General features: G+C 35.1%; 1 protein-coding gene across 1 annotated transcript; it reads right to left on the bottom strand.

Moving 5' to 3' along the window:
• Positions 1 to 303: 303 nt before the first annotated feature.
• On the bottom strand, positions 304 to 18,277 carry RNF212 (ring finger protein 212; the record flags this gene model as incomplete). The annotated part of the gene is made up of 12 exons (XM_079534769.1): positions 304 to 341; positions 1,589 to 1,785; positions 2,588 to 2,653; positions 4,001 to 4,068; positions 4,615 to 4,660; positions 5,373 to 5,442; positions 5,544 to 5,608; positions 7,559 to 7,617; positions 9,990 to 10,046; positions 13,213 to 13,287; positions 16,571 to 16,632; positions 18,166 to 18,277. The coding sequence occupies 12 exons, from the start codon at positions 18,275 to 18,277 to the stop codon at positions 304 to 306; spliced, it is 915 nt and encodes a 304-aa protein (XP_079390895.1).
• Between the last annotated feature and the right edge of the window lie 1,806 nt (positions 18,278 to 20,083).

The following is a 20,083-nucleotide window of genomic DNA, read 5'->3' as shown; positions in this document are numbered from 1 at the left end:
AAGAGCTCATTGAATATAAAAGCATTCTTTTGTCTTAACACTTCATTAACAAAAGCAATTTATTTTTACAATTCTTACAATATATTTTAAACCAAAATTCCTTTAAAAAGCCAGAATCTTTTGTAATCCTGCTTAAAGTTACTGTAGATTTTACTGGCAAGTTTTAGATACATTATTCATGCTGAATAATAGTTGTTTTATGCTACTTTGACATTTTATAGAAATTACAAACACTTTGATATCCAACAACAGTGCACAGCTTTTCAAAATGCTTACTGAACAAAATAAATCATGGATTTTTGCTTATCTTTCTGCTGTTTGTCCTCCAAAACTAGCTGATCCTAGAATAGGAATACAAACAGAAATATTTTAGTAAGTTCTAAAGAAGAATTTATTCATGTAAATCATTTGGGGAAAAAGGAAAGTAAAAATGAATAGAAGTTTAAAATATAAGATACATTTTGATTATGATTTTTACAGTATTTTATGAATCTAAATATGCTCCTTTTTATTTACATAAAATATTTATCTTTCTGTTGAAGAATGTGTCCTATTTCAATTTCAGCTGCAGAAATGAAAGTTCAAAGTAAATATTGTTGTTCTGTCTATGAACTAAATTAGCTTGAAAATATATAAAACATATAGCTGAAAGAAAATCAGTACTTCAGTTCCACATAGCTGCTTATTTTAATAATGTAGATATCTACTCTGTTTTTTAAATAGAACCTGCAAGGCTTATGCATTATTTCACATGCAGATATTCCAGATTTAAAGCAGTTATGACATATTCAAGTTCAGTAAGCACTCATAATTTGAGTATGAGAATTTTTTAGAACATGTAGATTAGTTTTCACTTATGATGTCACCTTCTGACTGTGATTGGGTAGCAAGTAATAATTAGATAAATGAATTTTGTATAGTTTAGAATATGGGAAAAACAGCTTGTAGATATGACTACAAGTATCATCTAAGCCTTTCCTCCCAAACTAAATGCATCTTCCTTTTTTTCCTAATGGTCAGATCACTAATACTTCTCACCTTACAAATGCTGTGATTTCCTTTTGTGCTCCCTTTTTTCTTCACTGAATATAGAGAGACATCCACTGTCACTCACTTTCTACAGCACTTCAGGGTTTTTTTGTACAGAATCTGTTTCCTATTCATTCCTTTCATTATAGACAGGTTTTTTTTCCCCATCATTCTCATATGTCAGCTCAAATATTCTGCTCTATTAAGGAACTCCTGCTGATGATTTCAGCCTTGCTATGACTGCTACTGATTCACTGCACTTGTGTCACTAAAGGTTTTCTATTGTCTGCTCTTTACTCGAGACTACATGATTAGATTTGCCAAATTGTTTAGAATTGGTATTTTACTAGAAAGCAATGTGGAAATGATCAAATTTAAACCTCTTAAAATATTATTCTGGGTGAAGCAAGATACTTTGTTGCATTGAAGATTAAGCCTAAATATGGATCATAATTTATTATTTACTCTTTTGCAGTAAATAAGTCATTCACAAGCATATATTGTGCCGACTTTCTTTCAGGAAAAAGTGCTAAATGTTGTTATTTTCTTAGATACTTGCCTAAATGTTGTCTTTGTAGAATTCCAGAGATGGTGATTGGAGGTCTTGCTACAGATGACTGTGGTGAAGGTAATGTAAATTGATACAATGGAGGAGTTCTGAAATCAGAAGCAGACCATGATCCCCTCCTACTGTTTTGTGATCCGGATGGTGATATAAGTGAACATCCATTATGTGGTAGTCCTATAGGTGTGGATCTATTGATGAAAATTATTAATGGATAAAATTTGAGACTGCTGTCACAGAACAAGAGACTTCAAAACCTTTTTAATTCATATTGTTAATATCTCAATAGGAAATACAAAGTATTCTTGTGTTCTACAGATTCCTAATCTGATTTTTAGATAGACATGATTTTTATGTAAGTAAAAAGCAGAAGAAAACATATGGTCTAATCCAAGAGTCTGAGATAGAAAAGAAATACTCTGTTGCATATATTTAAAATTTATGCTAAGGAGGCACACTGAGCTTGATTGCAGACTACAAGACTATCTTCTTCTGTTACCATTTTATATCTCTTCTGTTGATGCTGATAGTTCTAAAAAATTAAGATATTTTCACTACTTAGATGAAAAACATTAAAAGACCAATGACGCACCCAATGAAGATGTTTGGTCTAATCAGAGAATAACTCTTGCGTAGACACTACATTTACATTCTTGACTTTCAGAAGAGTTATTAAGCAGAGTGCTTATTCCACATTCTTAGTTGAAATTAACTACCCTTTGTATAACAGCACCATGATTTCAGATGTCCACGGGTACAGGAACTCAGATTATCTCTGCACATTTTTGAAGAAAGTACTTTCAAAATATAATCTTCAAATAATATTAACTTTTGTATAGGTGACAGCTAGTAGCCTATGCAAATGTTACACAGTAACATTCCTTAAGATGTAAAATATAGCCTTTCAATGTACAGATTTGTAAAGGCTAGGCAAGAGATAAATTTCAGTGTCTCACAAGAGACTGTTAACATCATTGAAAGGTTTTTAATTACCTGGTAGATACTGCTGTAGTTTGACTTGATGTTATTCCAGATGACTGAGAACTTCTGTAGGATACACTACCTGTAAGAATTACATTTTTTACAACAGAGCCAAAATGAATTATCCTCTTTAATTAGGAGATCACTTTGGAAAATATTATTAATACCTTAATTGCTTTATTTGGGACAAATTCATGATCAGTTTATTCAAGAATGAGAATCACTGCAAAATTACAATAGAAAATTAAATATCTGGGAATGGCTGATGAAATGAAGTTATTGTGTCAGAAAGAATTAAAATAACCCTAATAATAATAATAATAATAATAATAATAATAATAAAAACATTTGCAGGGATTTAGCTCAAAAAAGACATTTACTGAAGTACACTCTGCATGTAGCTGGAGATGGATTCTCCTAACTGCCGAAGCCAGTTGTAAGAAATCATATCATAGAATCACAAAATGGCCTGGGTTGAAAAGGGCCATAATGATCATTGAGTTCCAGCCCCCCTGCTGTGTGCAGGGTCACCAACTACCAGACCAGGCTCCTGTTTATACACTCCCTTCAAGTACTGGAAGGCCACAATGAGGTCTCCTCAGAGCCTTCTCTTCTCCAAGCTAAACAAAAATTGCAGAGGATGAACTATTGCAGAACTGTGTTGAATGTAATACTGAGAAGAGGAGGGACACAGAAATGGTAGAGACCTGCAGAGCATTAGAAATTCTAGGAAACTCCTCACAAACAAACAATGCCTAAAGAAATCACACTATTTTCAATTGGCTGTCATTTATGTCTTATTTACCTAAGAGAGCCACCCAAGATCTTAACAGCCAACGAAAGAAATCATAGTCATGTAAAATGTCTTCAACTTAAATATAGTGATAGCATGCCTAACAAACGAGAAGAAATCCTTCATCTAAATTCTTCAGATTTAATTCTGTTTACAAAATAAGCTTTAATTTTGTTACAAAATATTTCTCTAACTTCAATTTAGTTTCCTTCCTTCTCTCAAGTGATTTTTAGCATAATATTTTGGACAATGTCAGTTTCTGGTAACTATATACAAACTAGCATAATCATGAAGGCCACTGGAAGGCCAACAACATATTATTTAAGTATGTATGTTTTGTTCAACCACATCATTACTGTATTTTCTTTAGACATGTTGACTCCAGTTGTGAATAAATCAGTAAATGTCACAAAAAAATATATATATATATTAACAGACCAGAGAAGGTAAGTAGTGGAAAAACTATTCTGTTCACCATTTTTAACCATTTCCCATCTGCTGAATTCGATATGATGAATTGTTTACACCTCAACACAATTCACATTTTGACAGTGAAGTGCTAATGCAACAATTTTAATTTATTAATTCCCTTAAAGTGATACATTTTGTTCCGTTAACAACTTTCTTCTCACTTACCCATGCGTCCATCCTGTGGTGGAGTTATAACTGATAATCTTGCTGGACCAGTCATTGTCTCAGGCTAAAAGAAAAATATAGTATTAATTACAGTGTATAAGTGCATTCATCATTAATGAATTTTAAGCAAGAGTGTTACTGTTTGGAGCACTATAAACCTGAAGATTTCTGGCACTCTCCACTTCCAAGTTTGTTCATGGCACTAAAATGCAAAATCTCAGAACTAAGTTACAGTTTTTAGAGAGACAAAGTTTATAATAATTTAAAAGCTGTCTGGACATTGTTTGGGACTGCTGGTGGCCCTGCTTGAACAGGAATTTGGAGAAGAGGACCTCTAGAGTCCCATTCCAACCTCAGCTATTCTGTGATACGTGAAGAAAAGAATTCTAGAAAAACAGTGTTGAGGCTCATTTCTTTTTTATTCTGTTTTGGGGAACTTCTGCTTAGCTGAAGTGAGTATGAATTGGTCTGAACTGCAGGCACGCGGGGGTGCTGAGGAGGACGGAAGTCAGGAAAGTAGTGATCTTTTTTCTACAGTGTTAATGGGGTTGGAGAAACTGAAGAAGATGTATATTTATAAGTACACACACACACATATACAGAAACTTACTTTCCTCATTGGTGAAGGTACAGGATCAACCTCCATTGACTCCATTCTTACAACAAATGTGAAAAGAAGTATGACATTGAAATTAAAAACAGCACATTCTTTACAATGACTAAAATTATGTAAAATTTACTAATAACTAAAAATGTAACGTTACATATAATAAGTATGCTGCACCTGTTCCAAAGCTCACCATCAGCTGATACTGAGGTTGGTTTAGATATCTGCCAAGAAATTTATTTTATATCATACTCACTTATTTGTCACTTGTCAACACTACAAGGGCATTTTGAATTTTTTTTTAATGAATAAATACAGATATCTTTTAGCTTGAGTGAGCTGTATGTTCAATTTATTTAAAACTAAATAGGCATTGCATGCCTTGCTGAAGTTCATCCTATCTAAATAACTACAGTGCAAACATAGCTGTCTGTACAAGTCATTTATATATTCCCCTACAGTTAAACGGAGAAGTTCTCATTGCTCACCAATTAATCAATGGTCTGTACAGACATCTCCAGAATAAGGTGCATCATGCCATCTAGTGAGTACAAAGGCAATCTATAAAACCAGCTATTATGTACTCTAGGATAGATATCCCCAGTGCCTTTATACCACCACAGTTTGCAGAAACAAACAACAAATAAATCAGAAAAAGATACTCATTTTAAACTCACTCTAAAAGATATTGTTTGGGGTATAAGATATTACAACATTGTCATTCTTTAGATTTCCATTTAAAATTAAGGATTTGCACCTACGTTTCAGAAGTAGAAGGATGATTAGGTTGACGAGAATATGAGGAATACCCATTCAGCCTTCTTGAAGGCACTAAAGTTATTAAAGAATTTTAAAAAATTAATATGAGAATATTGTTATGTCCACTCATATGCATTCCACTGTTAAACCAATCTTAAACCAGTGCTTCTTACTGGAAAGTGGATTTCTGCTTGTACTGGCAAATGGCAGTTGAGTAGCTTGCTGAGGAGGTTTCATACTAAAAGAGAAAAAGAAACATGGATATAAACTGAAGGATGGTTTGGTTACCTCATATTTCTAGCTGGTCAATATCAAAGTACTTTTTATACATTAATAGCTGGTTTTAACATGACACTGCTTATCAGGAAGGAAAATATGCAGCATATCTGAGCAGCTATTAAGTTCGTCTTTTCTACATAATGCCTACATTAGTCACTGCATGCTCAGTAGGATAAATTTAAGAAAACACTATGATGTTTAATGAAATGAGATTGTATGGAACAACATGGCCATTTCATGGAACAACATGTTAAAATATAACAACTTATGATCTGCAATTGTGCCAAAAGTCTTCATTTGCATGTATACATTTACCCAACTTTAAAACAATCTGAATTTCAAAGGAAATGTCAGCAGCTACGTAAAACTGATACTTCTGCCAATAACTGCACAAAGGAGGAACGGGTCTGCTGAGCATATGAGGAGATCCACGAGGTCATGCTGTCTTGATAGTATTCTGTGAGAATTCAGAAGAACTCTATATTGTTATAAGCAAGGTGCTAGTTACATGAGATGCAGAGAAGTAAAAGAAGGCAGTGGATAAAAATATACAAACTATGATAATCCACCTAGCTTCCTTTATGGTGTTTTTCTTCAGTTATATTATACCAAGTACCACAAGAAAGCATAAGTTGGTATTATTTGCATATCAGACTCAAAAGAAAGTCTATACTAAAAATGAAAAAATAATATAAAAGTAAAGTAATAAAGATTAAAGATCAATGGTGTTTTGCTATTAAAGTGCCATCTTTATGAACCGTGCTACTGAGGCTATTTCAGGATCTTCATTCACTGATAATCATAAACGTGACAAGATGGAGAAGGATTCCTTTGATGAAGAGGAATCCATAGGGAGGAAAATATTTTAAATATACACAAAGGACTCTGAAGAAGACCAAGCCTGGCAAAGTATTTTTCCAGAAGTTTTTGAAGACTTCTAGTGTAAGCACTGATCTGAATTTAAAAATAAAACAATTTCTTCCTTATAGGCTTGAATAATGTGGTTGGGGAGGGGAAAAAAAGAAAAGAAAAGAAAAGAAAAGAAAAGAAAAGAAAAGAAAAGAAAAGAAAAGAAAAGAAAAGAAAAGAAAAGAAAAGAAAAGAAAAGAAAAGAAAAGAAAAGAAAAGAAAAGAAAAGAAAAGAAAAGAAAAGAAAAGAAAAGAAAAGAAAAGAAAAGAAAAGAAAAGAAAAGAAAAGAAAAGAAAAGAAAAGAAAAGAAAAGAAAAGAAAAGAAAAGAAAAGAAAAGAAAAGGGAAGGGAAGGGAAGGGAAGGGAAGGGAAGGGAAGGGAAGGGAAGGGAAGGGAAGGGAAGGGAAGGGAAGGGAAGGGAAGGGAAAGGGAAAGGGAAAGGGAAAGGGAAAGGGAAAGGGAAAGGGAAAGGGAAAGGGAAAGGGAAAGGGAAAGGGAAAGGGAAAGGGAAAGGGAAAGGGAAAGGGAAAGGGAAAGGGAAAGGGAAAGGGAAAGGGAAAGGGAAAGGGAAAGGGAAAGGGAAAGGGAAAGGGAAAGGGAAAGGGAAAGGGAAAGGGAAAGGGAAAGGGAAAGGGAAAGGGAAAGGGAAAGGGAAAGGGAAAGGGAAAGGGAAAGGGAAAGGGAAAGGGAAAGGGAAAGGGAAAGGGAAAGGGAAAGGGAAAGGAAAAGGAAAGGGAAAGGAAAAGGAAAGGAAAAGGAAAAGGAAAAGGAAAAGGAAAAGGAAAAGGAAAAGGAAAAGGAAAAGGAAAAGGAAAAGGAAAAGGAAAAGATGATCTGATGACAGAAATCACTTTTCATTTATTTTTGAAAAAAATACTTTCATTCCATTTCTGCAATATGAGAAAAAGGCAACAAAAGCATTTTAAATTGTTTTATCAATTAAAACTACTATAATCTGATTTCAAAAATCATTTACTTCTGCTGCATTAAACCTCTTACCATTGTATCTGATGCAGTTGCTGTCTTGCTTTCCTCAGAGATTCTTCCAGCTTTACTCTCTGTGACATAAAAATTTAAACAAGCTGTCTTTGTATGATGTACAATTTCACTTTTACACTGCCAGCATTCCAAAGCATTGAAAGGTTGTGCTTTTTGTTTTTAATCTTAGATTATCACTGCCATTCCTGCTATTAGATACAAGGGGGCAAGTCTGTAGCTGATGCATTACCCAGACAGTCCTAAAAACATGAACTGCTGTTTAGCACCTAGAGATTTCGTTTATCTTTTCTTAAGAAGCATAATACTGGATAAATGAACACTAAGAAAGTCATCTAAAATAGTTTTCTTCTATTTTTCTTTCTCTTTCCTATATCTGATATACTCACTAAGGTGCTTTCAATAATTTAACAGCAGTTCCAGCTAACCAGGGAGGACTGTTGAGTGGAGGTTAACAAATGTGACTCCAACCTACAAGAGGGGCAGGAAGGGGGATCCAGAGAATTACAGACCTGTTAGACATCAATCCCATGGCAGTTGGGGGAGAGGATCACAGGGCAAATGGAAGTGATCAGAAGCCAGAATGAGTTTGAAAAAAAAGGCAGGTCTGTCTGACTAACCTGATCTCCTTCAATGACAAGATAACCTGCTTACTAGATGAAGGAAAGGATATATGAATTTTGTTTACCTTGTTTCAGTAAAGCATTTGACACTGTCTTAGGGTATTTTCCTGGAGAACCTGGCTGCTCATGGCTTGGGGGAATTGATATGACGGGATTGATTGAGTGCACCTTTTAATTTTGTAGATTCTAACAGATTAGGACAGAAGTTTTGATCTGCTTGAGGGTAGGAAGGCTTTGCAGAAGGAACTGGATAGGCTGCATAGATGGGCTGTGTTCAATTGCAGCCCCATACAGCAGTATAGGCTAGGGGAAGAATGCCTGGAAAAGCTGCCTAGAGGAAAAAGACTGGGAATGTAGGTTGACATACAGCTGAACGTGAGTCAGTAGTGTGCTAAGGTGGCCAAGCAGAGGTTGCTTCAGAAACATTGAGGCCCCTCTTTGTATGTTCACTGTTGAGAACGCACCTCAAATATGGTGTTCAGTTTTTGGCCTCTCATTACAAGAAGGATATGTGGTTGCTCAAGCATGGGTGGTCTCCAACCTAGATGATTCTATGATTCCATGATACGAAACTTACAGAGCAGTTAATATAGGATTACCAGAAGAAGATACCAGTAACAGTATTTCCAAAACACCAAGTACCATATGTCCATATTTTTATTCCTGATTCAAAATGTATTCAGTTCATGGAAGTATCTGTTTGTAATAAGCTTATGTGAAGAGTATTTCTAATTGTGCTAGAGATATGACTAAAAAATCTCCATTAAAGAACATTACCAGCTAGTAGAGTTCAAAGAACATTAAATAGGTTCCCTATTATGTGCATTTTTAGGATTATTCATTACATGATCATACATTACTTTTTATGGAGCATGTTAAAATTTATTCAATAGCTTCAATCCTGCATATGTATTTTATCCTCAATTTCCTGTGTGGCTTTAATTCTCCACTACTTCACACTATTTATATTTTCATTTGAAGACAAATTATAACTTTTCTTGTTAACTTATCATGCTTCTCAGAATATTTTTAAAATACCTTTAAAATGTTTCCTCCTTTATCTTTATAAGACCATACTCTTTGGGGGAGGTATTGCATGTTTTTACAGATGTGAAATTTTGCAAAACATTTTAAAGACAAAATGTGGATGTAGGACCAGGTTTTTTAATACTCCTCCTTATTTGTTTTTCCTAATTTAAGCCAGGTTTGATTAAGAGAGTGACCAGCACAAATATCAAGAACAGCGTACCTGCCACTCTCTAGAACTTATCATTTTAATACCAAAATGCTTTAAAGAAGTTAGACAACTATTCAGTTTTCAGTATTTCTGGGTTCCAGAAGAATACAGGTGTTAGATTTTCAGGAATATAAACACCAAGTGTCCATACCACACATAACACACCTGCACTCTGTTGTCTGAAACTGGCAGAAAAAGCAACAAAGAAACTTTTATCTAGATCATGAGAGCTGTTGGTTGCATGTGACAAGGATGATGTACTGAAAGAAAGAAGGAGACCACAAACAAGATAGGCAAGCGTGAGAATCCTTTTTGTGAGTACTCAGTTTTTCCCAGAAACCGGAGTCCATGCAGAGGAGGATGGCAGGAAAAAGCACTTGTATGATGTATCTGAGTTTTCCACTGTCATTTCACACTTAGGACACATATGGAGTGTTGGTCCTCCAGTAAGGATAGAAAGGAGACAATGCTCCTTTAGGAGAAAGGATCCTAAGTATTCTAATAAACAGTGAATACGTTCTGTAAAACACAAGGCAAACATAACAAACAAAAATAAAATCATAGTTAGATTTACCTTTTCTCTGTGGTATGCTAGCAAATGTTTACGATTTTTTTCTTGAAATTCTGAAATCTAAAAATAAAATTTGACACAATCATATCTAGCTTCTACTAATTACATTTATGTAGCCTCACCAAAGAATGTATATTTTTCTCTATTTTGATAAATACTTAACATATCCTTCATATAACTGTTTAAACATTCTTCCAAAAAAACCATGCCATGTCCAAAATCAGATATGGAAAGTCTTAGAAAGATTAATTTAGTACAGATTGGCAGAGTTGGCAGATTTATTTCACTGAATTTGTATTTTAACACTGTTCAATAATAACGTAAAGAAATTGGAAAGACAATTTACTTGTAGTGTTTCTTATTCATTAGTGCTAAGCAAATACATAAAATTAATGGTAACATAAAAAGTAATGTGTCTTACTGGCAACTATAACTTGCCTTGTAAAACTATCTTGTTAATTAAAAAATAATTGTTAGCCATGCTATCAGGTGATGTGTAAGCACTTCATGTTGTGTCCAGATGAGGATCATAAACCACGACACGTTAATAATAAAGAGATGCAATCAAAGCAGGACAAGAGCTTGCTGAACAAATTACAATAGGCAGAAGCTTACTAATAAATCTTTCATCTGACATATTAAGAGAAAGAATATTAAGAGATAGAAAATATGCAGGGCTAGAGACAGCCAAGAATACTCAGAGAAGATAAACCCATAGTGGAGTAGGTAACTGAAATCGTTACTTTTGATTCACAGTGCAAGATCCTAGGAGGTTCCCACTGGATACTTATCAAGAGATGAGAAGTATCTCCTGAAGAATTGATAAAAGAAATATTCAGAAGGGAACAATCAGAATTCCTCACATACTAAATTTCTAATTAAAATTCTAATTAAGAATTTTTAATTCTTTAAAGCTAATAAGTAGGCAAGTAAAAAAAGTCAGTCAGATTATAGAACCATAGAACCTTTAGAGCTGGAAGGGAACTTTAAAAGCCACCTAGTCCAATTTCTCTGGAGGAATGAACAGGGAGGGATATTCACAGCTAGATCAGATTGCCCAGGGCCTGGTAAGGGCCCTGATCCTTAAAAGTCTCCAGGGACAGGGCATCCACCACATCCCTGGGCAACCTGTTCCAGTGCCTCACCACCTGTATTGTAAAAGACTTTTTCCTTACATCTAATCTAAACATACCTACTTTAAGATTGAAATCATTTCCCCTTATTCTATCACAACAGACCCTGTTAAAACATCTGTCCCCTTCTTTCCTGTAGCTCCTCTTTAGATATTGAAAGGCCGCTATCAGGTCACCTCAAAGCACTCTCCTAATTTTTGGTTAAAAACAATAGGCAGCATCATCATTTCAGGGTCAATGTGTATGATTATACTGTACCCTGAGTCTTCTTACCATCTCAGAAAGGATATAGTAGCTCTGGAAACAATTCAGATAAATTAGAGGTATTAAATAGCAGCAATACAAAGAATGACTGAATAGATTACAAGTCTTCATTGCTGGCAAAGAGATAGCTGAAGATGGGATATGCTAGCAGCCTAAAACTAATGAATAGCACAGAGTACTTGGGAGTTGTTGCTTTTCCTCTTGCACAGGATGCAAGAAATCAAATGATAGCAAGAAATCAGATAGCAAGATAAAACATGCAAAAAAGGAAATACTCATCACATTGCGTACAACTTGCAGACATCCTATTATATGATAGATGCTAAATATTCAGGAAACTACTTGACAATTTCAAGAAGAAAAGCTTTTGAAATCCATGGTACCATCTCTACCTTGAGAAATCTTTGTGCCATAAACTGCTTGACAGTAGGAGCCTGTTCTGAAGACAAATTACTACATAGGAGCCTTGTTCCCATATTCTTTCCTAAGCACAAGCTGTTCTGATTAATTACTAGATTATAAAATGCTTTGCTCTAACACAGAACAAGCTTATTTTACGGCCTTTGATGCCAGTGGAAATTATGACCGATTCTTGATTTTTTTCCAGATTTTACATGGCCATTTATTTCCTATAGGTTATCTCAAACTACCAAAATAACAACCTTAAACTTTCAAGATCATGTCCCTCATTTCTTTTCTTTGGCACGTTACAGAAGTTTGCATTCAGATGTGATTGATAATGCAGACCCCTGGATTTGTTCAGTTTACAGAATAACTACTTTCTACATTGTATGTCTGACACGACAGAGGAAGGCTTCTTGTTTACCTTGTGTCAGGAAGAGGATTGCTGTGAGAAAGGACTGTGCTCAACTTCGGAAAGGTTTGTGAAGTACAGCAAATCTATAATCACCATTGTCAATTAGGAGATTTCTAAGATGAAAAGTTGATTTTCTCTTATTTTTCCCTTTATTATTTTTCTGCTGGATCAGTAAGCTCACTACAAGATCAAACAGGTACTGGCACAAAACAATGAAAGTTGCTGGTCAGTGCAGGGAGGATGCATTACTTACAGTACGACTAGAGTGGCTGAAGCTGCCAATGAAATGTTCCGTGAGAGACAAGGAGAAATCTCAAAGCCAGTCTGAAGATACGGAGAAGGTGAAAAGGCAGTGGGAGCTTGTATGTACTTGGTTAACCCAAAAAGTTACTTATGTTCATGGAGCAGAAATTAAGCCTGAAGGATGGGGTCCAGTCTGGATTTTATGGAAGGTGGAGAGGAAGTATTTCTTGAAATCTTTTCTTGTTTCTGATTTTAAAACAAGTCAGATCAGAGTACGGGGTTCTTTTCTCATTTTTTTAGTAATCATATTGTTCTTATTTTTATTGTTCTTATTTTTAATAAATCTAGGTTTTGAGACCAGGGAATTTTTAAAGTTGCTTACTTTGTTAAAGAAAAAGTAAAAAAACAAGGCAGCATTCATTTCAGAGCTTTTGCCAGCTTAGGTTTCGACCATGTAACTGCGGATTCCTAAAATTAACGTACGTTATCTGGGCCTGGTGAAGATTTCATTTTTCATTTCATGGCACTGAAAGTGATTTTACATTATTGAAACAGAACAAGTGGTTTGCAGAGAGATTTTGAAAACATAAGCAAAGGGCATGATAAGCAATTTATGCTTTCTTAAGAACTTTAAAACTGTGAAATTAAAGAAACAAGGAGAGTAACCGTGAAACAATGTGAGGCATTCATTCACGTATTTTTCCTACTTTCAAAAAAAGCAGTAGAAGTTTCTAATTATTTTACACAATTAAAAAGAAGGGTGATTCACCTGTGTTATTTCTTTTGAATATTTCTTGCACAGTGTGTCTATTCCCATGAACAGTGACTGAATTTCAGGACTTGTCTAGCAGGAAAATAAAGTATAGCAAGGTTAGTACTTTCTTCTTGCAAGATCTATTATACAAAACATTTGGTGAAGTGCTCCTTAAAGTGAATAATGTAGAATGTAGATAAATCAAAAATGGACAGATCAGGAGTAGGATAATACAGAAACTGAAAACAAGCTCCGTTTTGTTTACTATCTATATTAAATATCTGGAAGGCTTTGTGCTTTTGTCTAACTGCAGTGCTCACACACTTATTGCAACAAAGACAGTAAAAATTTCCAGAGGACATAAGAAACTACAAACAAAACATATCCCCAAAACAATTACACTGGTTAGAGTGCTAGGCTAAAATATTACAGAGTGGCAGTAATCAGTGATCACAGCTCCTTCACCTGAGAACCTTGCATGATTTCTAACGTAACTGCAAATAGCTTTTCAAAATGAAAAATCTAGTCTAAATAAATAAAGAAAACATCTATTTTTAAACTGGAAACAAAAACCATCCTGACACATTTACTGGTAAGACAAGATATAAGCAGAAAATTGACATTTGTTATGTAAGGAGTCACCTTTCAAAAACCAGTAGAAGAGCACTAAAACCATTGCCAGCAAAATACAAATTAATACTTCAAGTTCTGCCAGACTCTCTGAAAGTTTGAAAATTTGAAAAATGAAAGAAAGATGGATTACTTAAATAAGTAAGAAACAGGCCATCTATGAATGGATCAACACTTCTTCTGAGCTATCAAGAAATTAGATAAGTGCTATCACTTAAATTGGAAATATTACATTGAAATAACAAAAGAAGGAAGCTTTCCTCCATGTGGGAATGCACAAACATACAGAGAGACAACATTTTTATCTACTCCAGAAATAGTGTAACACTGGTCAGATAACCATGAGTAGGTAACAGGTTCATTTCCCAAATCTGCCTTCAATGTGTATTCTATTTTTTTTTACAATCTGTAGAAGTGAGTCTCATGTGTATGAAAAATCATTATGTGAGAAGTTACATTAATAACCTCAATTTGCTGCAGATTTTTATCTTTTGTTCCCCACGTTCTGATATCTGCTACAGCCATGTCCTGTACTGCAATCCAGCTGAGCAGGGACAGCATGCACAGACTGTTACTCCAACACTGTGCATGTGGCTGCCAAATGCACTTCTACCTACTGATTAAGATGAACTTGCATTTCTCTCATCAGGGGAACTAAACCGCTTCTCCTTGTTTTCCCCAGCTACCAATTTTCAAAGACGGGAGGAAATAAATAGTATTTGAATATCCTCTGCCCTTTGAATTTGGTTGACATTAGCCAAAGCATTCAAAAAGTTCCACCTGGTGAACAGACAGAATGAGAAAGAAAAAAGCTGACAGAGCAATGGTACAGTCTAAGCTATCTAAGGCATTAGAGTAAATAAAAAACAAGCAAGACAAAATATCAGTGAAAATATATTTGAAGTCTTTAAGATGTGTTCATAGGGGACTGCTCTAGAAATTTATTTAGAGTTCTGGCAGAGCAACGACTTTGGTTTGAGTCTCTGATCCCGAAAGAAATAAAAATAAACTTTGTTGCTGATTTATAAACTCTTTAAAATGAAGGACTGTAGAAAACATTTTAAATATTATTTGTTGATGGAAGAGTAGCAGATGTTAACAAGATATTCTGAAATCATGAACAGTGAGATTTTGTTTTATCAGAAAGCTTAATGATCCTCTTGGAAAGAGCAAGTGGGAGGGAAGCAGAAAGGTGACTGGCATGCACTGATGTAAAGATAAGAATATTTAATGTGTGGATGTTGATTACAGCAATATACAATTTAGTGAGGACTTTTAACACATTTACAAGACTTCCTACTCATTGAGAATGCCATAGCACAAGCATAGAAAAGTTTCCAGGTATATTTCCACCCAGATTCCTAAATTATACAGCCTTAAGACTTCTTTCTATGCATCTTTAATTAACATTCCAATCATTTTATCTGTTCTTAATCAAGGCTAAGTAATCATCATTCATGCCTTTTTTTAAAGAATATGGTAATTTGCCTTTCTGTCCTCCAGAGCAATGGCAGGTTCTAACGAAACACCCATTGCATTTTTTAAATTCCTTCAGTATATTTAAATTAAATTATCAATTTGAAATGCTGCAATTTAACGCAGATCTAACCCAGAATTTAGCTTTGTTTTGAGGAAGAGGCTGGACAAGATGACCTCCAGAGTCCTCTAACAACCTAAATTATTCTATGAGTGAAATTGATAATAAAACTTACATCTAAGCAAGCTGATAATGAAGGCTTATTAAAATGCCTCCTTTTGGAGGTTCTCTGCATTTCTTTTCTGGTTTATTTGATTGTGGTGTTCGTTGTTCTTTCTAATTATATTGGCATTTGACTCTTTTGCTGCAATGATTTACTTTTTGGTGGCATTGTCCTCTTCGGGTTTCAGTATTTATGTATGTATCAGCACAATTTTAAACACAGACAGAGAAATCATGCTTTTCACCAAGGTCACCTCTTCATGGTTAGTCCCCAAATGTCCTCTAGTTCACATGCATTATTGCCTTATAGCTTTATATGACTACTGCTTTAACTGTATTGAATGCCTTAAGTGCTTTTCTTCTACACTTCTAAGGCATTCTTGTCTCTTAGCCAGATGTCACTCTAGGAAAATATGAATATTTTCAAAGCCCCCTTATGAAATCAGCTAAGTAGAAGATGGTTCTTGGAGAAACATCTTCTGGTTCCATGGGAGAAATGAGAAAATTAAATATTTCTAATGATTTCTTAAGAGAACTAAAAGCTATTCATTGCCTTGTGAATAACTCTTTTCAATAGTCCATATCATTTAATATCCACAGGGTCATGAGGAAAACAAGCTTAAGAGGAAATAAGGAGAAAAAGACCAATACACTTGAAAACATCAATGGGCCAGCATGCAAATTTTCTTGAGTCCATTACACAAATTAATTCATTACAGTTCACTTTCTCTGATGTACAAATATTTTTCACATTTTGACAGATTACTGATGTTACAAAGTAGCCAGTCACATTTCTTGAAAATGCCTGAGTGATTTACAGTCTAACAGAATCAGAGGACATAAAAAGTCTATGTAGACTTTTCTTTGAAAATCTGTAAAACTAAAAGCAGAATAGTGCAAAAAAATTCAAGGCTACCAAGCTATCATCAATAAATATTCATGTCACAGTTGGCAAACAGAAGGAAGTATTTTATAATGCAAATAATTCAGCTGTTAAACAAACCACAGATTAATGCAATATAATAGTACTAAAGTTCCATTTACCTCTTTTGAAAGGAATACTGTACGACAAGGAGTTCTGCAGATCAAACATTCATCTTTTTTGCCTGTAAGTAAAGACACACTTAAAATATACATCAAATGGAATAGATATTGTATATAGTTTTGATAGAATTTGTTGCCTAAACCTGTGTTTCGAGCTTATAGAAGTAATGTGAATGTTATAGAAGAAATTCAAATAAACAAGAATAAAGACTTCGAGTCTGCAACCCAGTACACACAATTGTATGTGAATATCATCACATCTTAATCCTGCAAATAAGTATTCATGTAAATGATTTTATGAATATCATTAGTGTCACTGAATGCAGGTGACTTTTAGTTCCTTTGATTTAAATAGGACTACTTGCCTGGTTTAATTAAGTGCATGCTTATGTGCACTAATGAATTACAGCCAACCAGATATATGACTTTTCAGTTTGAGGCTTAGTCTTACTCTATAGATAAAATATATGAAACCTTAACTTCAAAGAATTAATAATTTCTCCTTGTTCTTCTTTTCTGTGAAAAAATTAATCACCTTTTAAATCCCTTTCTAAAACTTTATTACTTTTTAAATGTCTCTTTGATTATTTGTAAATGTATTAGCAACTACATCTAGTAAATGCATATGACTACAATAAATTTGATAATTTTGTTAGATGCTCCCTGTCTAAGAGTCCTAAAGATCAATGTTCTTAAGCATCTTTAAAGAGGATAACATTTCATTATCATTGAGTTCAGAAAAAAAATGGTGTCTCAGAGACGTTTTTTGCCAAATTAGAATAATAGAAAGAGAACCTGTGATGCACGTTCTATCAGCCAGCATGTTATATTTATATCCTCTCTCTTCTATAGCAATAATGCAAAGTCTTTTAGGCGAAAGACTTATTTTTAATTATGAAACAAAGATGTACCACTTTTTTTTGCTACACTTAATAAAAGTAAGGCATCTCATATGACCAAGAGGGGAAAAAATATTAATTTTTTTCTTTTGAAAAGGAGCTTTTCTATTCCCCTACATCCTTCCCAGATATCCTCATGGGAGAACGCCACAGGATTCCCAGAATATGTCTCAGAAACTGAGCGTAGCACATAAGAGCTTCAAAACATCACCTACAATCCCCCTAACCCTCCTGAAATTTTTGTAGCATTTCACTGACAATGCTGAGGTTTAAAACGTCCTCAGACTAGTAGCAAAATCTATCTTGGAATTACAAATCCTTTATTTTACAAACTGTTCTCTCACTAATGAAGAAGCATGCCCTTTCCAAAATGAGATTGAGGAGATTCTTATCTTATTTTGTTTTTATAGTGCAGGCATGGCTCATAAGCATCTGGGCTCAATTTTTATTTAGGTGCTTAAGGCTTGTTCTCAAAGTCAAATACCTCCAGCCAGATTCACCTGGAGGCCTTCACAGGTTGCTTTTGCAAATTAATCAGTGGCAGCAATTGAAAAGGTTTATCAATAACAGGAGGCCAACAAAAGGAAAGGCCTTTCTTTTTTCCACAGGGAGTAGAAATGCCTTTGGGGAAGGTAAAGATGTGCCTGCCAGCAGTGCCTGGCTGGAGCAGAAAGCCTGGCCTGTGGCAGCCATTACCTTTTTGGAGGCAGAGCTCACAGATGACATGGCCACAGCTGGTGAAGATAAACCGTGGCGAGGCCTTGCGGGGTTCACAGAAACAGGAGTTGCAAAATACTCGGATGGCCATGGGGTGGAAAGGCAGGAGAGGCTGCAAGGAGCCTCAGGGTGAGGTGGACACCCACTCTGCGAGGCCTACAGGCCTGCCTCTGTCGCGTCCATCTGTCCCGAGCTGAGAGCTGGCTGCACCCCTTCTCCACCCTCTGTGGAGAGTGGGGGGAAGAAGGATTTAACCCTCACTCCACAATAACAGGGGCTTCGCAGCCGCTTGCCACCAAACCTGAGAGGGTGCCCACACAGAGGGTGCTCTCTGTGTTTCCTCCCTCTTTCCACAGGATACAGGCCCTCAGCAGGACTCTGTGTGGGCGCTTCGCCATGAGACCTCCTCACACACACAGAGGCTGCATAGGAGCCTTAAGAAGTCTGCTGCCCTCAGAGAACTGCCCCAGAGAGCTGCGACTGAGCTTCTGCTTTCTACATCTAGTTAGGAATCTTGAAGTACACCAAAAGCATTTCACTGAAGCAAAGATATTAAATTAAAAAAAAAAAAAAATCTAAGAAAGAATGAAGAGCTCTCTAACTGAGACGTGAAGTCTCAGTGCTGGTTTGTGGTTAAACATAATACTGAAGAGTTTAATCATCTCTTCTGTGAGTTCTGACATGGTGCTTGCCCTTGGTTTAAAAGCATAATTGCATTTTGAGTGAGGTTATTTATATTTATTATTGGGGTGCATTAAGAGCCTTACACTAAATATCAGCCAAAGCCTGACCCTATTGTTAAGATTTCTTCCTAAAATTCACATACCATATAGGTGTAACTCATGTTTCTTCTTTCCCAAAACTAAACGTTTTATTACAAGGCATATTATAAATGGGTACTCTATAGAAGTGAATTTAATAGCACTCACATATTGGTCATTTCAAGTGACAGTTCCTGAGGTATTGGAAATTTGAAATATAGGACACATCTCAGAGAGTAGCTTTATAAGATTTTATAAAGGCATTTTTTTTATAAAGACATATTTTATTATCAGATTTTATTGTAATTGATTTTGTCTGTAGAGCACTGTTTTTTATCTCTACTTTGTAACTATAGATTCTCACATACATTTTCATACTGCGAAAGGAAACCTACTTACAGGACAAGGTCATTCCTTGGTAATGAAAACAAAAGGTGAGAAGGAATATAGGTGAAAGAAAGAAGGCTCTGCCTTTAGAATTTCTCAAGAGGTATTTCAGCTTGCAACTTTTAGACTAGAAAAGCAATTGAAAAAAAAGAGCAGGAGGACAAAATGCAGCCCTCTTCTCTCAGAGTGCTCTCCAGAAAGCCTTCTTAAAGATTGTCTCTTTATGTGTTAACCAGGTGGGGAGGTGGATCATGCCATCTCCTTCAATTCTTACACTAATGTTGCTTTGTCAAGCTAATTATTTGAATTTTAAACCACAGCTTTTGACTCATGATTGCATGATATTGTTACTTAGGTAGTTGTACAGAAAGTAATCTAAATCGAGGCATTCAGATATATTCAATCAAGCTGCAGTAAGTGAAACGGTAATACTGCTAAGTTCATTAGACAGTAATGTTACAGTTACTGAATAATTAAAATTAAACAATCATCAATACAGCATCAGAACACAGAATTTAGTGTAAGTATACCTTAAAAGAAAATATATAGGCAAAATTTCAGTGTTTGCCACTGTAACTTAGTCTATGTTGTCATTCTTCATAAAGGCTAAACATAAACTGTGGGAAAGGTCAGATCTCAACTCTATATCCTAATTTATAGGGCTTATCTAGGAGCAAAAATGGAGAGCAATTCCAAGCAGTTTGTACGGATCTCCCTCTTCCATGGTAATTGATCACAATAGGTTCCAC

This window comes from Tetrao urogallus (genome assembly GCF_951394365.1).
Source record: "Tetrao urogallus genome assembly, chromosome: 4".
NCBI classification, from domain to species: Eukaryota; Metazoa; Chordata; class Aves; order Galliformes; family Phasianidae; genus Tetrao; species Tetrao urogallus.
Note: the sequence above shows the minus strand (reverse complement) of the source record. Positions and strands in the feature narration are given on the sequence as shown.